General features: G+C 36.2%; 4 protein-coding genes and 1 non-coding gene across 6 annotated transcripts; 2 read left to right on the top strand and 3 right to left on the bottom strand.

Annotated features, from left to right (window-relative positions):
• Positions 1 to 1911: 1911 nt before the first annotated feature.
• LOC133691555 (uncharacterized) lies at positions 1912 to 5337 on the top strand. Its single transcript, XM_062112106.1, has 5 exons — positions 1912 to 2523; positions 2853 to 2951; positions 3454 to 3498; positions 4250 to 4387; positions 4651 to 5337. The coding sequence occupies exons 1-5, from the start codon at positions 2143 to 2145 to the stop codon at positions 4996 to 4998; spliced, it is 1011 nt and encodes a 336-aa protein (XP_061968090.1). The 5' UTR covers positions 1912 to 2142; the 3' UTR covers positions 4999 to 5337.
• A 300-nt stretch (positions 5338 to 5637) lies between these two features.
• Positions 5638 to 5709, top strand: TRNAW-CCA (transfer RNA tryptophan (anticodon CCA)). Its single transcript has one exon. It is a non-coding gene; the product is annotated as a tRNA-Trp (tRNA).
• A 560-nt stretch (positions 5710 to 6269) lies between these two features.
• On the bottom strand, positions 6270 to 8493 carry LOC133692765 (trihelix transcription factor ASIL2-like). The gene has a single exon (XM_062113897.1). The coding sequence runs from the start codon at positions 7628 to 7630 to the stop codon at positions 6533 to 6535; it is 1098 nt and encodes a 365-aa protein (XP_061969881.1). The 5' UTR covers positions 7631 to 8493; the 3' UTR covers positions 6270 to 6532.
• An 806-nt stretch (positions 8494 to 9299) lies between these two features.
• On the bottom strand, positions 9300 to 11924 carry LOC133692525 (pentatricopeptide repeat-containing protein At1g02150-like). Its single transcript, XM_062113546.1, has 2 exons — positions 11446 to 11924; positions 9300 to 10977 (listed from the first exon to the last, which is right to left on the bottom strand). Exons 1-2 carry the CDS (start codon positions 11809 to 11811, stop codon positions 9724 to 9726), a joined length of 1620 nt encoding a protein of 539 aa, XP_061969530.1. The 5' UTR covers positions 11812 to 11924; the 3' UTR covers positions 9300 to 9723.
• A 1676-nt stretch (positions 11925 to 13600) lies between these two features.
• Positions 13601 to 20621, bottom strand: LOC133690513 (dol-P-Man:Man(7)GlcNAc(2)-PP-Dol alpha-1,6-mannosyltransferase). 2 transcript variants are annotated; one of them, XM_062110737.1, is made up of 20 exons: positions 20465 to 20621; positions 20277 to 20362; positions 20135 to 20176; positions 19993 to 20038; positions 19721 to 19807; positions 19566 to 19621; positions 19342 to 19459; positions 18429 to 18487; positions 18093 to 18164; positions 17853 to 17916; positions 17641 to 17744; positions 16943 to 17014; positions 16216 to 16302; positions 16065 to 16132; positions 15605 to 15673; positions 15453 to 15535; positions 14935 to 15031; positions 14739 to 14804; positions 14227 to 14320; positions 13601 to 14150 (listed from the first exon to the last, which is right to left on the bottom strand). In XM_062110737.1, the coding sequence occupies exons 1-20, from the start codon at positions 20499 to 20501 to the stop codon at positions 14070 to 14072; spliced, it is 1488 nt and encodes a 495-aa protein (XP_061966721.1). In that variant the 5' UTR covers positions 20502 to 20621; the 3' UTR covers positions 13601 to 14069. The 2 variants fall into 2 exon arrangements, 1 of the variants encoding a protein (XP_061966721.1); XR_009841460.1 differs by lacking the exons at positions 13601 to 14150; positions 14227 to 14320; positions 14739 to 14804 and having other exon boundaries at positions 14936 to 15031; positions 15324 to 15535.
• Between the last annotated feature and the right edge of the window lie 139 nt (positions 20622 to 20760).

Here is a 20760-nt window from a genome sequence, read left to right as displayed (position 1 = left end):
ATGGTAGTTTGCATCTAGTGACTGCTGATGTTGATCTCAAAAAGGGAAACCAAGTTAACAAACCCATGCTTCAAAACATGTTTTGTGGCTCTAGTCTCGCTGTGCTCCCGCTTGCTCAAACAGTGTCTGAGGGAGAATTGATCGTCTTGTTGAAACGTTTCAACTTGGATCGGAAGCTGGCATACCAGCTCATTACAGATTTCATGCTGGCTTTTGCTCTAATTAAAATTAAATGGATGATCTAGCTCAATAGAGAGTGCAACGCATCACGTGAGGGTTTCCGTTTTTTTTTCCCTTCCATGTAGACGCTGAAAAAGGTATTTTAATGTTAATTTAAACTTCATCGAAGATTAAAATATTTTTGGACGTATTCTCTACATCTATATATGAAGAATAAGTTTCTCAAGTGATTACTAAGTTTCGAATTCAATTAGTCAACAGAGTAAATTATGTTAGCTATTTATTTGTCCCTTAAGACTGCATGATAGTTTGTGAACAATTAAGTGGTTTCTAAAAGCACGAACTATCTTAGCTTCTACGTGATATTGAACTAATAATGCATCTCGTTTCAGCCGAAATAAATATTAAAATCCAGTGATAGCGCGCGCGCCTACACTAATAATGGTGTCACCTTGTTTTCTTTTCTCTGCTCTCTTGAAATTTGTGTCACCTTGTTTTAATAATTTCTTTTGAACCAACTGTTACAAAGTTCTTTTTCCTAACCGCGACGTATACTAGACTATGCTATTTTGATTTTTTTAAAATTGACACTTTTTTTTAAACAAATTGCTAAATAACACAGTGTGGTAAATGCGATTGGAAAACGCGATATTTAAAGTTATCACTGGTGAGGAATGCGGCGTTTCAAAAAAAATTGTTAAATGGATTGCACAAAATACAATGAGGAGAGGATAGTGAAAAAAAATAATAATCTTGAAAGCATTTCGAAACTTTGATAATGATACCAATGATACTATCAGAAAAATCATTGATGAGATAAATAAATGGTACCATCAGAAAAATCATTAATGAGATAAATTCAACGATACTAAAAAATATCATTAATAATTATCAGAGTTAGCCACACTTTCTATTCAAAGGAAAGTAAATAATTACAATGAGGAGATATGAAAGAAAAAAAAAGAAATAAATAAATAAAAAAAAAGATTTTAAAGACACGTCAAAGTTTCAATTATGACATTATCGGTATAAGAGAAAAGATCTCGACGAGATAAATTTAATGATACCAAAAAAAATCACCAACGATGATCGAAGTGAGTTAGATGTGAAAGATGATTCACTTGCCTTTAGACGTAGAGTGTGACCCACTGCAGTCACCGTTGGTTACCTTAATTGATGTTAATGTATTCATCTTGTTAAGATCTTTTTTAATTTTACCGGTGATGTCATAATCAAATATTTGATTTGTCTTTAAGATCTATATTTTTTTCTTTTATTCTCCTCTTATTTCTTCTCATTGTAATTGTTCACTTGTTTTTAGATGAAGAATATGGTTCACTTCAGACACCACTAGTAACCTTTCTTGATTTTGTTAGATTCGTCTCGAGTTTTTTTTTTATAATATTAGTGATATTATAATCAGACTATGATATATTTTTAAGTTTTTTTTCTCTTTTCTCTTTTCTTATTGTAATTCATGCAACACATTTAATAATTTTTTTAAAATGTTATGTTTTTTGCATGCTATAATTTTAAATGTAGCATTTCATTTTCTCATAATGATGCGTACCAAACTATATTATTTAATTTTTTTTTTTTAGTTGTGCTATTTTACTAATTTTTTTAGAACAGTGCTAATAAACAAAAATACTCACTATTTTGCCAAATGTTCTTCTATTTCAAAAACCTTTTTAAATACGTGTTAATAAGAAAAAAATACCAGAGATTTTCATGCCATGAACATTTTTAATAGAAAATTCTCTCTTTCTTTCTTAAGGGTAAACGTGTCCACAACAAGCAAGCGTATCGTTAGATTTCTGCTCCAAACTTCCCTGACAATCTCACGACAACCAGAAAAAACAGAGTCCCCTGTTTCCATTCTTACCAAATTCCAATAAATCAAGAAACTAATAAAGAATCAAATTTAACCAAAAACCCATCCGGGTCTCTTTAAAATTTTAAATGGGTCGCAAGCAAACCTATCTAGAAATCAGTCGTTATGGATTTCTGGTTCTTTTCTCGATGGGTACAATCTCCTGTTGCATGGTCTACCTATGTTTCTCAGCACTGTTTAGACCACCTATTAGTAGTACAGAGTTTTTGGACTCAAGAGTTAGCGATGATTTGAAGCGTGAAGATAGAAATGGAGATTGTTGTAGAGGGATTGAACACTTGGAGCTATGGGGTGATGCTATTAAATGGGGTTCTGAATTTAAAGTAAATTCTTCTAAAGATTGTTGCTTGGCTTGTAAAGGAATGTGCAGTGATGATAGCGGGCCTTGTTTGTGTGATTCTTGGGTGTTTTGTGGAGATAAACTGGCTTGTGGTGATCAATTTGGTGAGGTATGGTCCTTTCCAATTTCATTTTGAGTTTCAAGTTATAGTATTTTTAATGAATTTGTTGTTGATTTCTCTCTTTTTTTTTTAATTAGAATGAAATGATGATTCATTTCTGCAATTTTATGATATTTTGCCATCAAAGTAAATTTTAAACACTAGCAGACATCGCCTCTTGTGTGCTACGCAGAATTTTAAATGAACAGAAAAGCCATGCAGAAAGTGACTTGGTCTGATTGAGAATGGGTTAAAAATGTTTTTTTTGGTATAATTTGTGTTTAGAGTCGTGTGCATGTGCATGATTCTGAGACATTTTTCCCTTTTCTTGCTTTTAGTGTTGGCTGAAGAAACAGAAGGATACCTTGGAGCCTGAAAAGCGAGACTCAGGAGATCATGTTATGTGGACCTCTGGAGTTGTTTTTGGGAGAGGAGAGGTACATTACTTAGTGAAGGTCTTATGGATGTTGCAATGTTCTCCTAGCTTCTCGTTGAGTACAGTAGCACCTAACATCGATGCTTGTGCATTTTCACAGTTATCCAAAGGCAACAGCTAAGTACACATCGTGTATTAAAAATAAAGTGGAAAACATTGACGATCAATATTCTCAGATATGATAGTAGCTGGATTTGAATGGCAAGTCCTTTTGTTTTATTTCTAAAAGTGTAGGAGGATCGAATTATCATCCATGTTGGTTTCCTGAATAAAATTCTTTGGGCCTTATTTGATTTTTCCTTGGATAATAATCCACCAATATAACTATTAGTTGGTCACATGAAGGACCTCCATTTCTTCATCATCAACACATGGGTGAAATTCTGAAACATATCTGTTAATTCATGTTTCTAGTTTCCACAGCTGTGAGCATTAACATATCTACCTTGAGTTCTCAGTTGCTGATTTGTTGATCATCTTTCATTTTTCCTTTTCCTTATCAGGGCATTGTTGGATTTGAAACGCGATATGGGACATTTCATGTAAAAGTAAGTGTTCATCGACATTCCTGTATGCCTGACCTTTCTTATATGGTAGTCGCTGGTATGAGTTTCAAACACAACACTCTTCATACTTTATAACATATGCTTATGATTCCAACCTGCATGATCCTAAAAAGATATGCTTTTATGTTGTCTGCTAAATTAGGTGATCAACCCCTTGCAAGATTTGTTGCAATGGTTTATAAACGTTCTCTGTTGTTGTTACAAGTTAGAATGAATGGCAGCATAGGAAATTGAAGTTATTTCTGTAAAAAATGCACAACAGTTATACTGTCTCATCATCTCATAAACTCCAGCTGATAACTGCCCTCTAAAGAATTAACATAGTGAAGACCCTCAGTGTTAGGGCAGCTGATTGCAGTAATACACTTATGGTCACCTGTGTGGTGCTTGCTATCTATTGCTGTTGATGTTCAATTAGAGTGCATGGTAATGATATAAGACCTAACATAAAATACACCAGGCATGCCTATCTCAAACTTGTGTGGCAGTAGGCTCATCTACACTCCTGGAAGCGGGAGAGATACAGTAAAAAGAACAAAAAACTCACCTATTGTTCTGCATGCTTTCTTTGGGTTCTTATTGCCATCTAAGTAACTAGTTGAGTATACTGGAAATCATCAAGTCAAGTTAGTCAACTATCATTTATGTTTGCACGTTGCAGCCTACTAAATGTTTTTTTTTTTTTTACTCTAGTATTAGCTCTAACCCAGCTTTATTGTGATGCTATGTGCAGCTATTACCTGATTGTGCCCCACATTCTATTTCGTACATTCTTGAGTTGTTGGCATCACGCCATTGTGTGGGCTGCCACTTTTACCGTGCAGAAAGCAGGGGAAAGTCTTGGGATCCAGAAGGAAATCATATTGAACATGTAAGATCTAAATACCAAGTTTTAAGTAGGCCCACTGAAGAGCCTGCCTGCCTGCCAATTGATAAAGTTCCATGTTTGGCTTGGGATTTCCATAATTTCCAAAAGAATTACTTGGAACAGGAGTGATCTTGAAACAAATTGCGTTGGAGTGCTCTTCTCACACAGTATTCTAACTAAACCTCATATAACATAACATGCAAGGTAATGTGTTTTTCCGTATTTTGAGTTTTCTAACTATAAATCACCTCACTTGAGCTGTGCAGGCTCCATACGGCCCTCCATTTGCACTAATTCAAGGGACTCTTGGATCCTATGGGACAGTATTTAAGGATATTCCAACAGAGGCTTTCCCTACCATTAGAAGAGGTTCGGTTGCATGGGTTGATTCTGGTCCAGAATTCTTCATCAGTTTAGCTAACCACAATGAGTGGAATAAGGCATATACAGTGTTTGGTTTCGTTCTTCTCGAAGATATGGAGATCATAGAGAGAATTGCACAGCTCCCAGCCAAGCCAGAAGTTTGGAGTAATATTAATGTTGCTGTCTTGGAAAATCCTGTCCCATTACATGTCCGAGGAATCAAGAGAAGTGTCGGAAACTTGAAACCTTAATACGAACAGAGGCACCAGCTCAAGCGGGTCTTAGTTTTTAGGTGTTTATTGTCGTGCACTTACTTCTTTGGTGTATTTTAGGTTCACAATTGGACTAAAGGGATGATTTGGACCCAAATTTTTGGTAGCTCCTCCTTGTAGTGGATCTATTTTGTAGATTAAAAAAAGAAATAAAAAAAAGAGAGAGAAATACGAGAAATGAAGGAAGAAATCTATATTCAACCGTGCTGCAAAACAGTTTTTATGTTATCCCCATCTTGAAACTTCATCCAGAGATAGATGGAGAATGTTTTACTCGTCCCATGAGGGTTGTTGGTGGTTTACTTCAGCCTGTTTAAATGCCTGTGTTGTTGGTTGCTTGTTCTGTATCTTTAAGACAGCCTCACATGGTTTCATTTCGAGCAACGCTGTTTTGTATTTGCACACACCCTTCCTTCTCGTTACCATCAGGCGAGAGTCATGTTCCAATTCGAACGTAGCCTCTATCCTATTGATATATCACTGTCAGAATCCTAAACTCAAGGTTCTGATACAGCATTCAAAGTTCACACATCGAGTGTGGTTTGATGTCGGGCAAGCCAGGTTCATGGTCTTATTAACAATGAATAAATAAATATTTACAACATAAATTGTCAGTAAGGATCCGTGGCGCAATGGTAGCGCGTCTGACTCCAGATCAGAAGGTTGCGTGTTCGATTCACGTCGGGTTCAATTCCCCAGAATGATCCACTTTTATTTTTCTCTATATTTATGATAACTAACGACATGCCGTCTGTTGCAAAATCTGAGACATTTGGCTGTTCGAACTCAGAAGGATCAAAATCCCACCTGACTCGGTTTTTGAGCTGACAGTAACACTGGGAGCATCACCTTTTTATGAGTAAGATGCCATACAAGCAAGTTGCATTCCTTCAAATGTACAAGCAACATATTCATCTGAAAAACTGAAACCTCAGTTTCAAAGAAAAAGCAAAAAACCCTCTGCAACTTCAAGATACGTTCCCTTTTGCACATCTAGCTTCCGAGTTCTATCCACCAAGTAAAAGTGCACAACTTCAGAAGTGCTTGAAAGGAAAAGTGTAGCAAAAATTCTAAAACTAATCATACAAAAAAAGAGTAACCATCTCACAGTCACTTGATGCCAAGGGAATGCCCAATGTTTTGATTCCCTACCTAGCAAATCATTTGGTTCTTCCACCACTTTCGAATATCCATTCAATAAAAACACTACAAACACAAAAACCATATCGAGCATCTTGTACACACGCATCTAATCTCACAAATTTAAGGCTACATTGATCCAAAAGTTAAGTTGAAAAGACTAACAAAGTTCCACATCTTCCCAAGTTGCTAAATAAACAATCACAAAACGAGTGGATTAACACTGATCTAAACATGAAGATTCAACCCTTGACTTGCTCATCTCCATCTATTCATCCAAAGATGAATGAAATCTGACCGCACCACTCCATCCCTACCACAAACAATAGTCAAACACTAACAACAAAAACAAAAGACAGTTGCATTCACCCGCCTATGTCTCAGGTGAGAGCATTCTCTTAGGCCTCTTCTTCTTCTCTGATAAAGCTTTAGCAAAAGCTTCAACAATCCTCTGTTGCGAATCCAGAATCATCTCCGTTCGCTTCATCTCCATTTCCATCCTCATTGTCTCCATCTCTCTAGCCATTTCCATCTTCATTTGCTCCATTCTAACAAACCCATCTCCCAATACCTTTACCGCTGCAACCAACTCCTCCATCGGCTCCCTTTCACTTTCCTTCCCCATTTCCTCACTCCCCCTCATAACCCTACTACTAGTCCCCACCCCACCTCCATATTTAGGCTTCGGGCAGGGGTCTGGGCTCGCATTAACACCCATATTAGGACTCCCACCATGCTTCTGCTCTGCTTTGGCATAAAATTTAGGTCCCGGCTGCGCTATGCTAACTCCTGTCGGTATTCTAATTCGAAATCCACCAGCATTACCCGAACCCAAACTAGAATTTCCGCCACTCAAGCCATTATTATCGCCACCATTCCCCGGATTCCCAATCCCATTTCCATAAAGCTTTTGAATACATCGCGTATTCATAAAATTTTTAGCATTCCTACAATTCTCTAAATAAGATCCACGAATATCACCATCTTCCTCGTTATCATCGTCATTATCATCGCCTTCGCTCTCTGAATTATAATCAGCCTTAGCTTGAGGCCCCTTTTCCATCGCATCCATTCTCTTAAAATGGACCCAAGATGACGTAAACCTCGAGACCGGCATGGATCGAGCCCTTTGGATCTCGGTCCGGTACCGTTTCCGGAGCTTTTCCATCTTGTGGCGGCACTGCACAGCTGTTTTTGGTGGCGAAGCATCTGGACAACGGCGAGCTACAGCATCAGCTACTTCTTGCCAGTGGTTCGCTTTGAGATTACCGCGGCGGAGCGTGTACCATTTGTCACGGTAAGCGTCGATTAAGGCCACGGTTTCATCTGGGGTCCAACATGGTGGAGGCAGACGCCGTGGGTTGGTGGATGGATGCGTTGGTGGTGCAGGTAGAGTTTGTTGAGCGGTTGTTTGGAGGGGGGTCTGATCTTGTGGTGATGATGGCGATCCGGTTTTGATTGGCGCGGACATGGGTGCGGGTGTGGATTAAGGGCTTTCGTGGTGAAAATCGGCGCACGTTAGCAAAGGAAGGATTTTGAGGGCGAAGAGTGGGGAAGATTAGAGAGAAAATGGAATAGTGGGTTTGTTGTGTTTGTCGTGGTGGTGGCAGATTAGAGAGAAAACTGGGTGTGGTGGTTCTGGTGGTGGTAGCGACGGATAAGAAAGAAAAGAGAGTTGGCGAACGTTAAGGGGGATACTTGAGGTTGAAGAGGGAGGGAGGATAAGAGAGAAAAAGAAAAGCGGTTGTGGTTGTGGATGTGGTGGTGGAAGGGGGAAATTGGGGTTTGTTGGCATATTGAATAAGGGAGGGAGGGTTGGGGGGGGGGGTGCGGATGAGGCCACCGCTTGGGTGAGTGGGCGGGCGGGGAGGGAAGGGCTAACGTGCGCACCCTTAGTCTAGGGACAAAAGAGAGGTCCACTTTCTAACTTTTTGGCCATGATGGTGGCTGTGATGATCATAGATGATTAAGATAATCATCATCATCATCATCTATTTGGGGAATAGTGGTTAGTGGTAACCCACCGTCTACGGTGGTGGGTGGTTCAATGACTTGGGAGGTTATTTGGGCTGGCATTATTAACGAGCAGCCGTCACTTTTTAGTGGTGTTTTTTTTTGTGGATTGTGGTCTTCGGTTTGACTGAGGAGGTAGGTGCGGGGACAAGAGGTGGTGTTTACTATTAGTGGCCAGCTTTTAAAGTTTCATCGGAGAGATAATAGCAACTTTCATTTTTGTTTTGAAAAGAATCCGATTCCGGGATTCTTTCTTCCTTTTTTTTCGGTGGAGGTGATCTGTTTATTTTGAGTTGTTTGGATTCTAATTTTGGAAATTGGTTTAGGCTCAGCCTTCCTTTGTAGGGCAAGCGCCAATGCGCATGGCCATAGCCAATTTGATAATAAATCTACCACGGCTTCCAAATAATTATCAGTTTTTTTCTTCTAATTTTAATATTTTATATAGTTTTTAGTTATTTTATTGAGATATAGATAATAAGGATAAAAAAAACATATCCCTTGCATTTTCTATTTTAAAATAACATAAATTTATTCAAAATTATTACAAAAATATTCCGTGAAAAAAAACCTTGTTTTTATCTATTCCGTGAAAATAAACGGTTAAAGAATTATCTATTGTGTGATTTTTTTAAAAATTTTAATTGTTGATAGTTTTTTAAACTATTTAAATTTCTCAAATATTTTCAGAGATTATAATTTTTTTATAAATTATTTTCTAGATTTATAAAAATATCCATAATTTTAATGGCACGCATTTTAATATATATATATATATATATATATATATATATATATATATATATATATTATTGACAAATGATAGCTCTTGAAAATATTCATTTGTGTTTCATAGCCTGATGATTCTAGCCAGGAGTTTCATGAAAGCTCTACTTTTCGGGTTTGATTTCTGGTAAACAAAATTGACTAAGCATTTTTTAAATTGATACAATTTGCTAAAATCTTAATTAAACAGGAAAATAGGTAATTAATTGCATTGCTCATCTACCAAACCACCAAATCAGGAGCGGCTTATTCTCTATTTTGGGTGTGGTGGGCAGCAGTGTGTTGAACTTTTGGGATGGACCTCAGAGACTGATCCTCCCTGTTGTGGGATTGACTAACAATTTAGGGATGAAATTGTGTTCGAATCAAAAGCATGGGGACTGAATTGACATTCAGTTTGCTGTTATACAGGACGACTTGAGTTGCTTGACTACGTAAATTAAATTGCTTTTGTGCCTTGACGGCACAAACTGCAACAAAAAATTTAAAACAGCAGAACGGGAGATGGGTTACAGTCATTAATTAGGAAGAGTCAAGGGCATTCATTCCTTTGCTGAGCATGTCTTTATGGACAAACATCTGTATGAATAAATATCATGCCACACCAGAACTTTCAAATTTCAAAATCCCGGCCACCATTTGCATCTGGCAGGAGATGATTGCCACGAAGAAAAGCATCTTGTGACCGAAGTTCTGATAAAACCTGCTCCACAACTCAAGGTCAAAAACAAACTTCCTGCATATAGAAGCACCCCAATGGAGTTGTCACAGACTACCCTGCAATTGGCTGACAAGCATTTCAGACCCATTGTCACCATCATTTTCCTCATTGTCAATCTGGTCTTCAGTTCTCTCTTCCTTTGTTGATAGCTCATCACCAGTAACAGGCATGCCTAGGAGTAATGCATATGCTTTATCTTTTAGATGTCCTGACTGCCTCAAAAAACTTGCTAAAGCTTCCTTGCTTGCCATGTCAACTTCTTCCTCACAGAGCTTAAAGAAGGAAGATACATTTGCAGGGTTTGGCTTCCAACTCTTTGATCCTGGAGTAGCAAAAGCTTCTTTCAAGCAAGACAAAGCCTCAGACGTTCTCCTTTCTGAAATATGCCCTTGAGCAAGAATTTCCCATGAATGTGAATTTGGCTTTCCTCCTTCTTCAAGCATATGGTCAAAAAAACTCTCAGCTTTATCCAAATTTCCCTGATAAACAAATGCAGCCATAAAAAGATTTGCTATTCTTGGGTCATAAGATGTCTTAATGGATAGCCATTCCTCATAAATCTTTTCTGCCCCTTCAATGTCATCCATCCGAACCAGAGATGAGATCATAGCATGGTAACCCAAATTTGGAATACTGGGAAAAATAGATTTGTAAATATTCCATACACGATAAACCTCTTCTTTGTTACCGACATTACCATATAGAGAAAGGAGATAGTGATAAGGTATCCGATCCCGACCTGTGATTCTACTCTCAACCCTCCTCAAGCAGTCTTCAGCTTTTTCAAACTTTCCCATCTTAATGTACATGGTAGCCATCGTGCTAAAAGTTGTCCAGTTGGGATTGATGGATCCATCCGATTTCATTTGCTCAAATACCTGTTCCATCTTATCAGCTGATCCTTGTAATCCACAAGATGATAACCAGATATTATATGAATATATGTCAAGCTTGATGTTTTTCTCATTCATTTCTGAAATCATCAAGTCAACTTTATCGTACTCGTTGATGTTCATGTAGAGAGTCATCATCACATTATAGGGAAGTGCATGCGTGACATAATCTTTACCTCTCATTTCATCAATCAAAGATTCTGCTTTTTCTCTCATTCTGTTTCGCACATAGGCATTCAGCAAAGCTCCATATATCCTCCTATCCTTGAAAGTGTTGGGAAGCCTTAGGAAAAAATCTTCAGCGCTAGAAACTCCACGAACTTTGGCAATAAGGTCTAATTGAATCGCAGCATCACTAGGTGATAATCCAAACCTCTCTTGTCTATTGTTCATCCAATCATAGACCTGTAGGTTTAAAGAGTAAATATCGATACTCTAGTCTACATTCTCTATATAAGAAAAAAAAAACCCAAATTGATTCAAATATAATCTTAAGAATCAATGAAATCTAAAATCCATCTCACTTACAAGCAAAATTGTAAAATGGCAAACCGTTGAATTTAATTTTTCAGCATAAGCAATACCAAACATACCAGATTCAAAAGATTCGAACAACCTAAGAACTCAATCATCTAAAAAAAACCGAACATCCATGAACTATAGCAAACTCAAAATAGAAACTGAATGCCAACCCAATTAACACTGGTACATGAACTACTCATTTAACGAAATAAATTAAAAAAGAAACCAAATTCAAACAATACTAAAAGGAGCTAGCTCGAAAGTTTAAGAACTCATAATTTTTAAACCCATCTACAAAAGCAACAAACTTAAGCTCAAAAAATACACCCAAACGAGCCATGTTTTTATTACCTCAAGAGCTTGTTGGTACCTCTTATACTTCCTCAACTCCTTAACAACCCTACAAAGTTCCCATTTTGTAAGCCTTTTTCCTTCATTTTCCCACTGATTCAACACACTACCAGAACCCAATTCAGGATTCTCCATCAATGAAATCCTCCTGTATATAGCATTCCATTTCATCATTGGTCTTCTCTCATAGTCCACTGTTCCATAGTTGTGGATTTGTGATATCGAGCAGGTGATCACTGGGAGTTTCTTGTAGTTTACTGTCTGGTGCAGGGTAAAGTTGGGATTTTTCCATGGAAGAGGGTGAGAGTAGGAGATTGTGGACGAGAGGGAGACCTTGTGGTGGTGAAGGGAAGGTTGGAGGAGCATTTTTGCTTAGGGTTTTGGGAGATTGCAGCAGGGTGAGGTGTCAAGCAGAGAGGTTTTGGTCTTCTGAGATTCCGTCGTGTTGGATTTTGATTTTTAAAGATAAAGTTGGTGAAATTACCTGAGAGTCCGTGGTTGCGAATCTTTGTATTGCCTTCCAAAAATACACCATTTTTTTTTAAAAAACAAAAAATAGAAAATCAGGATTTTCCTTTTACTATCATTTCGATATTTGTGTTGGAACATAGGATTTTGTTTTCTTCTTTCTTTCTCCATAACCGAACATCACTTTCGATTCTGTTCAAGAATCCAATCAATGGATTCTTTACCAACAAAAAAAATTAAAAAATGGTGGTCTGTCTGTTATAAGGCATTTCTACAGTGACCGGTTAAAAGCCAAAGCCATTGCTTTCTCCAAAACAGATTCACAAACACATTTCCTACCATACTCTTCCTCTCTCCACTTGATTTTTGAGTTCGTCTTCCAATTAATTGATTTTTCCTTCATATTTGTTTTTTTTATTGTTTTTTTTATTTTGATTGAATTATATGATTGGAATTTATTTCCAATTTCATTCCCTTTTTATTTTTTTTTCAAGGATTAAATTTAATATATTATTTTGATTGTTATTTTTTTATATATAAGATGGTTTTAAAGCTGAATTTTTATAGCGATTTCATTTATTTTTATTTTTTATATTAAATTTAATTTTTATTATTTTAATTGTGTTTATTTTTTGCTTGGAAATTTTATAAAATTTATATTTTCTTTTCAATTACATACTTTAACATTTAATTTGTTGAAAATTAAATTTATTGATTGAACCCAGATTATAATTTCATAGGTTGCAAGTTTGAGACAATAACTCATGTTTAGAAGATTCACCTAGTTTTTTTTTTTTTTTAAGCTCATATATTTTTTGGTTTCATCTTTTTATATTTATTTGATTAAAGATTAAACTCTAATTTTTATTTTATTTTTTTCTATAGGATTTTTCACTAATCTTGAAAATGACAAATTATTTTGTGTTTTTTTTGTTAAATTTAACTTTTTTTAAAAAATAAATTAAATTAATTGATTAAATATAAATATAAAATACTAACTTCATAATAATTTATTTGATTTTTTCTTTTTTGGTTGTTGTTTAGACAACATGTATGACCTATGTATGACCTCTCTCAATATCATTATAGAGCTTTTTGTAATGATATTAAAACCGTCTCGACGAGCTTTTTACAGTGAAAGACTTATGAAGCAACAGGGTCTATAACAAACATTTTTTTCATATGCTCTTAAGTACGATGTTGACTTTTTTTTTTGTTATTTATTGCCTTTTTTTCTTCTTTTATTTATCATTGATATCTTTTCTTTTTAATTGTATTGTTAAATTAACCAGACATGTTAAACCCATCAAATCAATAATTTGAATCCCGGATCCTTCGTGCTTCTTTAAAATTGAACACATTCCAGTTGGTGCTTCAGAGAAATTACTATCATGAAAAAGCTGAAGAGAGAACCCGTAACCAGTACATTATCTCTCGTAAGAGAAAACAGTACAACTTGGCATTTGACAAACGCTATTTTTTTTACGAGATTCGAACCTGTCAATACTCCCAATCACAATGCAGCAGCCCTCACAAAACCTCTGTAACCAAGATACGGGTTCTAAATTGACTATTGTCCCGTGGCCAACAAGCTGACACCCAATGACATTCTGCACTGATGGAACTATGGACGATATAGAAGGATATTGGATTGAACTGAAAAAACAGCGCATCACTTACAGCGAGATTGCTGAAATCTGGCAGTTTCATAACAAGCAAAAACTACCTGCTCCTGACACCAATGCTATAATATTTCTAGCGAAATAAAGTTGTTACATTTCTTGGAGGCATGCTGTTTGCTGGCTTATGGAATGAGATGAGCCAAACTCAAGCACAATGAAAAGAAAAATGGAGACCAGGATGATGAGTAGAAAACTAAGCTGAAGGTGACAGAGCCTTGAAAAAGTGGTTAGCAAATCATGCAGGACAAAAAAAAATGGAGTATTTGTCAACATCGCTCCTATTTAACACAAATCCTATCAAACTCAAACATGGTTAGCATTGCTATTAAAGCTGGATAAGCACAGCCATCCACCACTGGAAAGGTACTCCTATTCATGACCAGGCATTGCATGAACAAGAGAATGTGCAGGTAGGATTCATGCCATGCTACAGTGTTCCCCATAGAAACAAGAATCAAGCATCCTCTGACAGATTCAAGAGCACCCTGCCCAATTTATTTGCATTATATCCTTGATTTTTGTATTTCCATGAATATATAACTTGGGTTCCTTGACCTGAAAAAAGTATTAGAAGTTAAACCCTATAATGAGAAAATGCAACTAGTCAAGGAGAATGGTGTTGATTTTCTACCAGGATAATAGGTGGAAGACTACTTTGAAGACGAACCCGTGAGAAGCCACTTACATAATGCAAGCACTTGAATCCATCAACAACAAACTGTTCACTGTTAAATAGAGGTGGAAAAATAAAAAAAATAAGCTCATTGATACATAATGATATTAAAGAGCTGTAATCATCCAGTGAACATCTCCCTTTCTTCAAATGTCAAACAGAAAAGTGGCCTTCTGTCGAGAAATATAATGATCTGAAGTCATAACAATTCATCAAATCCATATTCTACAAAGTCCATGTGTAAATATAAGGTTCAGGCAGTGAAACAGGCATGATGATGCTAGTGTACATCTGAGACGCAAATCTCTCTCGGTGAAGAATGTAAACAAAAGCTCTTCAGTTTCAAGCCATCTTTCAAACACCAGTGACTCATTCAAGTAAAAATGCAGTACCCTTCACTAAATTCACATAGCATGTTTTAGAACAATCATGCTTCTTGTGCAAGAAACATTATTGACAGAAAAACTCACCTCACAAGATAAGTAAAATTCCTCCTGCAAAATTCTTCCAGAGGAATCCCCTCTTCTTTGGAATACCTACATTTTATATGATAGATCCTCATTAAGTGATATTAAACCTTCATGTTAGAAATCACCACAACTAGTTACTTGTAACAGAAAATTAAAAATAATTGCCTGAAAGAATCACAAGAAAACCAAGCATTACCTCCATGGTGAATCATTTTCACAAAACCTTGATATTCCATTCATGGCTGAAAAAGTATCAATGTGAACCCACAGTTCATTGGTGTTATTAAGATGGCCTGTCAGAACAGCTGAAATTTAGCTTTCTTTAATATCAAATGACAAAACTCACACAAAGAAGAAAGTCAAAATAACAAAAATACAATCTCCTGCATGTTTGATTTGGTAACTATACTCTCCACTCATAGAGAAAAAATCACTGACTGAAGGATCATTGGCATGCAAAGACAATCATACCAGTCCCCATGTACACAACAAACCTTGCCCCACACACACAAAAAAAAAAAAAAGAAAGGGAAAAGAGAGAAAGAAAATAAAAGAAAAGGGACACTAAGCAGACAGAAAGCTTGCCTGCATGGTTCGAGTTCAACAAGGATGAGCAACTCAAAGCACCTAATAAACTTTATACCAACCCAATATGAGCATGCACATGCTAATGCATGTGTCTGCATGAGAAAAAGAAAGAGAAAGAGGACTCACCAATCTGGTGCAAATCTTTTAATGCATTACCACTGGGATAATTGTCATAGGATGCCAAGAAAAACACTATAGTGCAACCTAGACTACAGAGGCAAAAGAGTACATTAGGATGCAAAACATATTTGTGGCAACAAATAAAATGTCCATCCAACCTGATAAAAAATAATCCCAGCATAAATAAATTCAGAAATTTCCACAGTGTCTTCTTCCTATTATTGTAGCTGCAAAAAGTAAAGAAGAGAAACCATAAATCAATGATCCAAGAAAAATCACAGATGAGTTGACTATTCAAAGCATGGAAAGGTTTACCAAGCATATTGACGGGCTATCAGAAATTTAGACAAAGACATTAGTTACATAAAACAACAAAATAAACAACATAAGTTCCATTAGAAGTACATGTATTTAGTACCAGAAAATTTTAAGACTCCTTGGGAACCAGTGGTGTTATAATTTTTGAGACAGGTTTGTATTATTTCCAGAGAAAAATCTTCTCCATCTCGAGTGGTGGACAAGATAAATGCTATTAATAACTCAAGCTCACGATTATTTTCTGAATCTACTCAACAAATAAATGCAAAAAAAAAAAAAGGAAAAAAAGAAGCCACATACATTCTGTTAGCTGCGACTGCTGCAGATAAGTTCAGCATTGGAACTGAGCTGATGATAAACCGGAGTTCCTGCTTCATCCAAAAGTATGATTAATCCAAAAGTAATGTTTAAATGAACTAAGCTGCTGAACTTCACATTTGACATGACTGACCTTATGTGGAAGCTTAGAGTAAAGCAAAATGAAGGAGAAAACTGGAAGCACAAAGATTAGAACCCTCCTGTCAATCAAAACCCCAAGCTGCAAAAGTAAAAACATCAAGTTAAGAATCACAATGGAGCAATAACAATCACATGCAACTAAAGGCCTTAATGCTATGGCATTCTTTATGATGTTAGCATTATATCTCTGCATTTGCTTTTATTATGATCCCAGCCATTTTCTCTCCAAGTTCTGCAATGACTAATTCAAGCTTTTCTCTTTATTTTTGTTCTTTTTTCATAAGAAATAGCTATTCCTAATTTTCAACATAAATTGACTATTTCAGAAAAAAAAACTCAAGATAAAAAATTGTCAAGAAATTCATGGAATTATAACACTAGAGAAACAAAAAATCTAACTAATCATATTCAGAATACCTAAAATACAGTTTACGGAGTAATAATATTTATTGAATGTACTGTGTACCAAAGTATTTTACTTGAGGAAAAAACATTCTTATGTTATAAATGGCACATCAGTTGGTAACACAGACACATTTGGCTAGGGATGGAACACACTGGGCAGCAAAAACGTAGAACACAGCAAAAGCTACAGCTTCTTCTTTCTTTTGACAGCAATAGCAGGACTTGTAAACTCCCATTGGTCAAAAGGTACAGATACTTGAGAGGCTTGATTAGTGACATAAATATTGTCTTCTTACCACCCTTCCAAGACTTACCAGAAAAAGAGGATATGCAGCAAGCAATGACCGGGGGAGAGCTGAAGTGAAATACCAGTGAAAGGAATGTGTCTAGAGAGGAAAAGTAAGCGTTAAAGAACGTAGTATTTCAGATCATTATCCAGATCGAGTGAAGATAATTAATCAGAAATCAATGTGACTAGAAAAAACTAGAATAATATATCAATGCACAACAAAAGGTAAAGAAGCATCGAAAATCTCAATGTGACTAGAAAAAACTAGAAATTTGATGGTAAATCCATGTGCCATTAATAATAACATACCCAGATTAAAGTCCACATTTTACCTACCAACAAACAACAATCTTGCCTTCATATCAGTTATAGTAATATGATTGACCATGTGCTAAGAAATCCAGGCAAGTCACATACTCATCAGAGAAAAATAAGTTTCCCAAGATCACCCCAACTCAAAAACAACTACATTTGAGTCCTTACTAGCACTAGTAATTACTAATCGTATCCACAATGTTAGTGAGAGAAGCTAGCTATGCAAGATAGAAAATACACAAATACCAGGCCATGGATAATTATATAGCTAGATGTAGCTGCACCTTTATACCCACATGAAGAAAAAAATTCCAGGTAGATAACTTCCTAAAAAGACAATGTATAGAAATTTTTCAAATTTTCAAAACACATTAAACGATGCAACAGAAAAGTTCTAGAAGAGGATACACCCCACTCAGAACTCCGATTGAGAACAGAGTTGAACCAGAAAACTTCAAATTCAGGCCACAATATCCTCTTCCACATTATTGAATCAACCATTATGGTAAAACCTGTGTTGAGGAGGATTTCACATAAAAGTTATACTAAATTAGCTGACATAAACAATTCAAGATAATTCTAGGTAATTAACATAAATGTAAATAAAAGAACTGACCAACCTATGGACAGAAGCGCAGGTCCAATGCAGTATTTAATAGCTCCCCACAATGAAATAGATTTGGTCTGTATCATTAAACTCAAGTTATTACAATGGGGCATGAATATCATCAAGGTAACTGAAAATAAGATTGTCAAGATACATTTCCAAGAAAGCATCACTAATAATATTGGATTCTGGGGTAGGAAACGAGTCAAAACATTACTAATGAAAAAAGGGCCAAGATCAAAGAGGAACCTACCAACAAAAGCTCCAGAGCAAGAGGGCAAAGAAGTAACAGCATATCGCATCTAAATACAACTGTGGCGAAAACCTAGCCATTATAAAACAAAACAGCTGTGAGAAGACATTGTGCATGCCAACACAAGGAAAACCTTGTTGTGCATTCAAGTATCAAGACAAGTATTTTTCATAGGAACAAGTTGAGAATATTGACTTGCATTTATCTCCAATAAAATGGAGACACAGATGACATTAGTTTTCGTAGCATGAATAAGCTCAGCAGCATATAGGAGCTTGCTACATTGAGTGTAATTCATATTGCATGTTGTAATTTTTGAAATATGAGCAGTCATACCAGACAGTTTAATGCTGTGTAGAAGTTCCCTCTGAACCAATATGCATATCCCATGTTAACTGCATAAGGTTGAGGAAAGTAGCATTACTTCCAGATATTGAAATATATGCTAGATAACTTATTATAAAATATATGTTATTGGATCAACAATGAACCATCACACATGTAAAATAAGAGCACAGAAATGCAGAAAACTCTGTAAAAGAAGTCAAATTAGAGGTATACTATGGTATAATAAAAGCTGTCTAAAAGCAGATACAGAAAATAATCTAAGTTTGTGAGGGAGTAGAGAGAGGTGGGGAGTTGAAATGATAAGATGGGGTTCATGGTGGTTCTGGTGGTGGAGGAGGATTCGAGGATGATGATGCTTGGTCTCACAACCAGATGAAGAACATTATAGCATTTGAAGTGGTGCATTCGTACACATGTCATTGAAATATCAGGTATCCATAAATTTCCTGTTCGGTGAGGCGTGCACATTCTAATCGATCTTCACCCGGACCCTTTAATTGGAGATTGGCTAGTTGACAGTTGTTTTGCATAACATGGTTATGGATCCCCTCAAAAACTCAGCTAGTTGATTCAGCTGCTTAACACTTGCAACATAAGAATTTACAAGCTATAATTCAAACTAGCTGGGTGCTTTTTCAAATTTTGTCACGTATTCACCAGAACCAAGTATTTCACTCATCTCTGTTCATTTAAAATATACAAACTAATAGATATCATGGGAAAAAAGCAAACAGCTCAATAAAGTACTTCCTTGACAAAATTTACTTATATTACCATACCAAAATTGATCAAAATATCAGAAACCATCAAGAGAAATCAAAATGGAAAAGAACCTCATATATTCACTAAGACATATATACAAAAGGAGCAGAGACAAAATAAAACCGCGAGAAGTGATCACCTACAGCCAAAGCTAGTATATTGGGAAGAGCACGTGTGCAATAGAACAGCATGTGAAATTGAAGTGCTGTTAATATTACAAAGAAAGCTTCTACTTGATGACCAAACTTATGTCTAACCTGCTCAAAAGAAAAATTGCATGTATTCAAATTCCCACCACAACTCATCATTCCCTTGGACAAGCAAACTTAATTAATCTTGATTGAAAAAAATTCGAGTACATACCTGAATCCGGAAAAACCTCAGTGTAGATAATACCACACAACCCAACACCAATCGCACTAACCAAAAGCAACTAAATTAAGTAAGTCATTGTTAAAACCTAGACAAAATTGCTGTTAAAATAAAATAGAGCCCCACAAACCATCCAAATATCCTACCTGAAATGAGAGCGTAGATCTTCGACAACTGCAGCAAGTTGATTACCACCACAATTGGCGACGCCAAAATCGAGACAATCAACGCTCCTATGAGAAAACAATAATGAGTAACATGCCTTCTCAGAGTAAGATGCACAGTTCATCACTCCCTTCACATGTCACATCACACCCTAACAATCCTCATTTTCAGTTTTCATGAAAAGCTAAGCAGTAACTAAATGTCTAGAATGGCATATAAAAGCTTTCCCAGATGGCGCAGAGAATTAATTTACCAATGAAAGTGCGAGGCACGACCCCCGGGAACTCCAAATGATCATACTTATAATAACAACAACAAACAAACAGAGTATTAATAATTAAATTACAGGAAAAAAAATCAAATTAGAACACAGCGGCGAAGGTAAATAAACTTACATTTTCTAGGCGATGCCTGTGGTAAAGAATATCGTGCATTGCCTTGACCAACAAAAAAAAATTCATAAAATCAAAATTAAAAAATTAAAAAACAAGCTTATTTGAAAAGTTCTAAGATTGTTTTATGGAATAACTGGAGAACCTGAATGTTGAAGCTTTCCTCGACTTTAGTGTAGGGTACAACGAAGACGTAAAAAGCAGCTATTGATCCTAAGAGTAGATCGTAGCCTGCAACAACAACAACAGCAGCAGCAGAAGCAGTGATAATTTCAATATCGGTAATCATCGATACAAAAAACGAAGCGTCTCTGTGTATCTTTTTTGGGTTACCATAAGAACGCAAGAATTGAGGGGATTTTGACGCCATTCTCAGTCGAGAGAGGTGAGAGTCTTTCTTGCGCCGCGCAAATGAACCGGGATGTCTTGAGGGTTTGGGCTTTTAAACCAACAGCCCTGCCTGTGTTACCTATAGGCCTAAAAACTCTTTGGGCTCGGTTCGTATTACCTCCAGTTTTCATTCAATTGGGTCCAGTAACACGAGTGAAATTCAAAATCATTCCCGATGTTTTTTTTCATATTCATTTATTTTTCTTAAATTCAGGGTCCCTCTTTTTTTTTCTTTTTTA

The sequence above is a fragment of the Populus nigra genome, chromosome 4 (assembly GCF_951802175.1).
Source record: "Populus nigra chromosome 4, ddPopNigr1.1, whole genome shotgun sequence".
NCBI lineage: Eukaryota > Viridiplantae > Streptophyta > Magnoliopsida > Malpighiales > Salicaceae > Populus > Populus nigra.
The sequence above is the reverse complement of the archived record's forward strand: the minus strand, read 5'-3'. Positions and strand labels throughout refer to the sequence as shown.

What these genes read in the sequence shown, in the direction of transcription:
- LOC133691555 (XM_062112106.1), top strand. Translation starts at nt 2,143, where the DNA reads ATGGGTCGCAAGCAAACCTATCTAGAAATCAGTCGTTATGGATTTCTG. An exon ending in TTGTTTTTGGGAGAGGAGAG is followed by an intron (nt 2,952 to 3,453) that starts GTACATTACTTA and finishes TTTCCTTATCAG; the next exon opens with GGCATTGTTGGATTTGAAAC. An exon ending in ATGGGACATTTCATGTAAAA is followed by an intron (nt 3,499 to 4,249) that starts GTAAGTGTTCAT and finishes TGCTATGTGCAG; the next exon opens with CTATTACCTGATTGTGCCCC.
- LOC133692765 (XM_062113897.1), bottom strand. Translation starts at nt 7,630, where the DNA reads ATGTCCGCGCCAATCAAAACCGGATCGCCATCATCACCACAAGATCAG.
- LOC133692525 (XM_062113546.1), bottom strand. Translation starts at nt 11,811, where the DNA reads ATGCTCCTCCAACCTTCCCTTCACCACCACAAGGTCTCCCTCTCGTCC. An exon ending in GGTACCAACAAGCTCTTGAG is followed by an intron (nt 10,978 to 11,445) that starts GTAATAAAAACA and finishes TTAAACCTACAG; the next exon opens with GTCTATGATTGGATGAACAA.
- LOC133690513 (XM_062110737.1), bottom strand. Translation starts at nt 20,501, where the DNA reads ATGGCGTCAAAATCCCCTCAATTCTTGCGTTCTTATG. An exon ending in TCAATTCTTGCGTTCTTATG is followed by an intron (nt 20,363 to 20,464) that starts GTAACCCAAAAA and finishes TTGTTGTTGCAG; the next exon opens with GCTACGATCTACTCTTAGGA. An exon ending in ACACAGCATTAAACTGTCTG is followed by an intron (nt 18,165 to 18,428) that starts GTATGACTGCTC and finishes TATAATGGCTAG; the next exon opens with GTTTTCGCCACAGTTGTATT.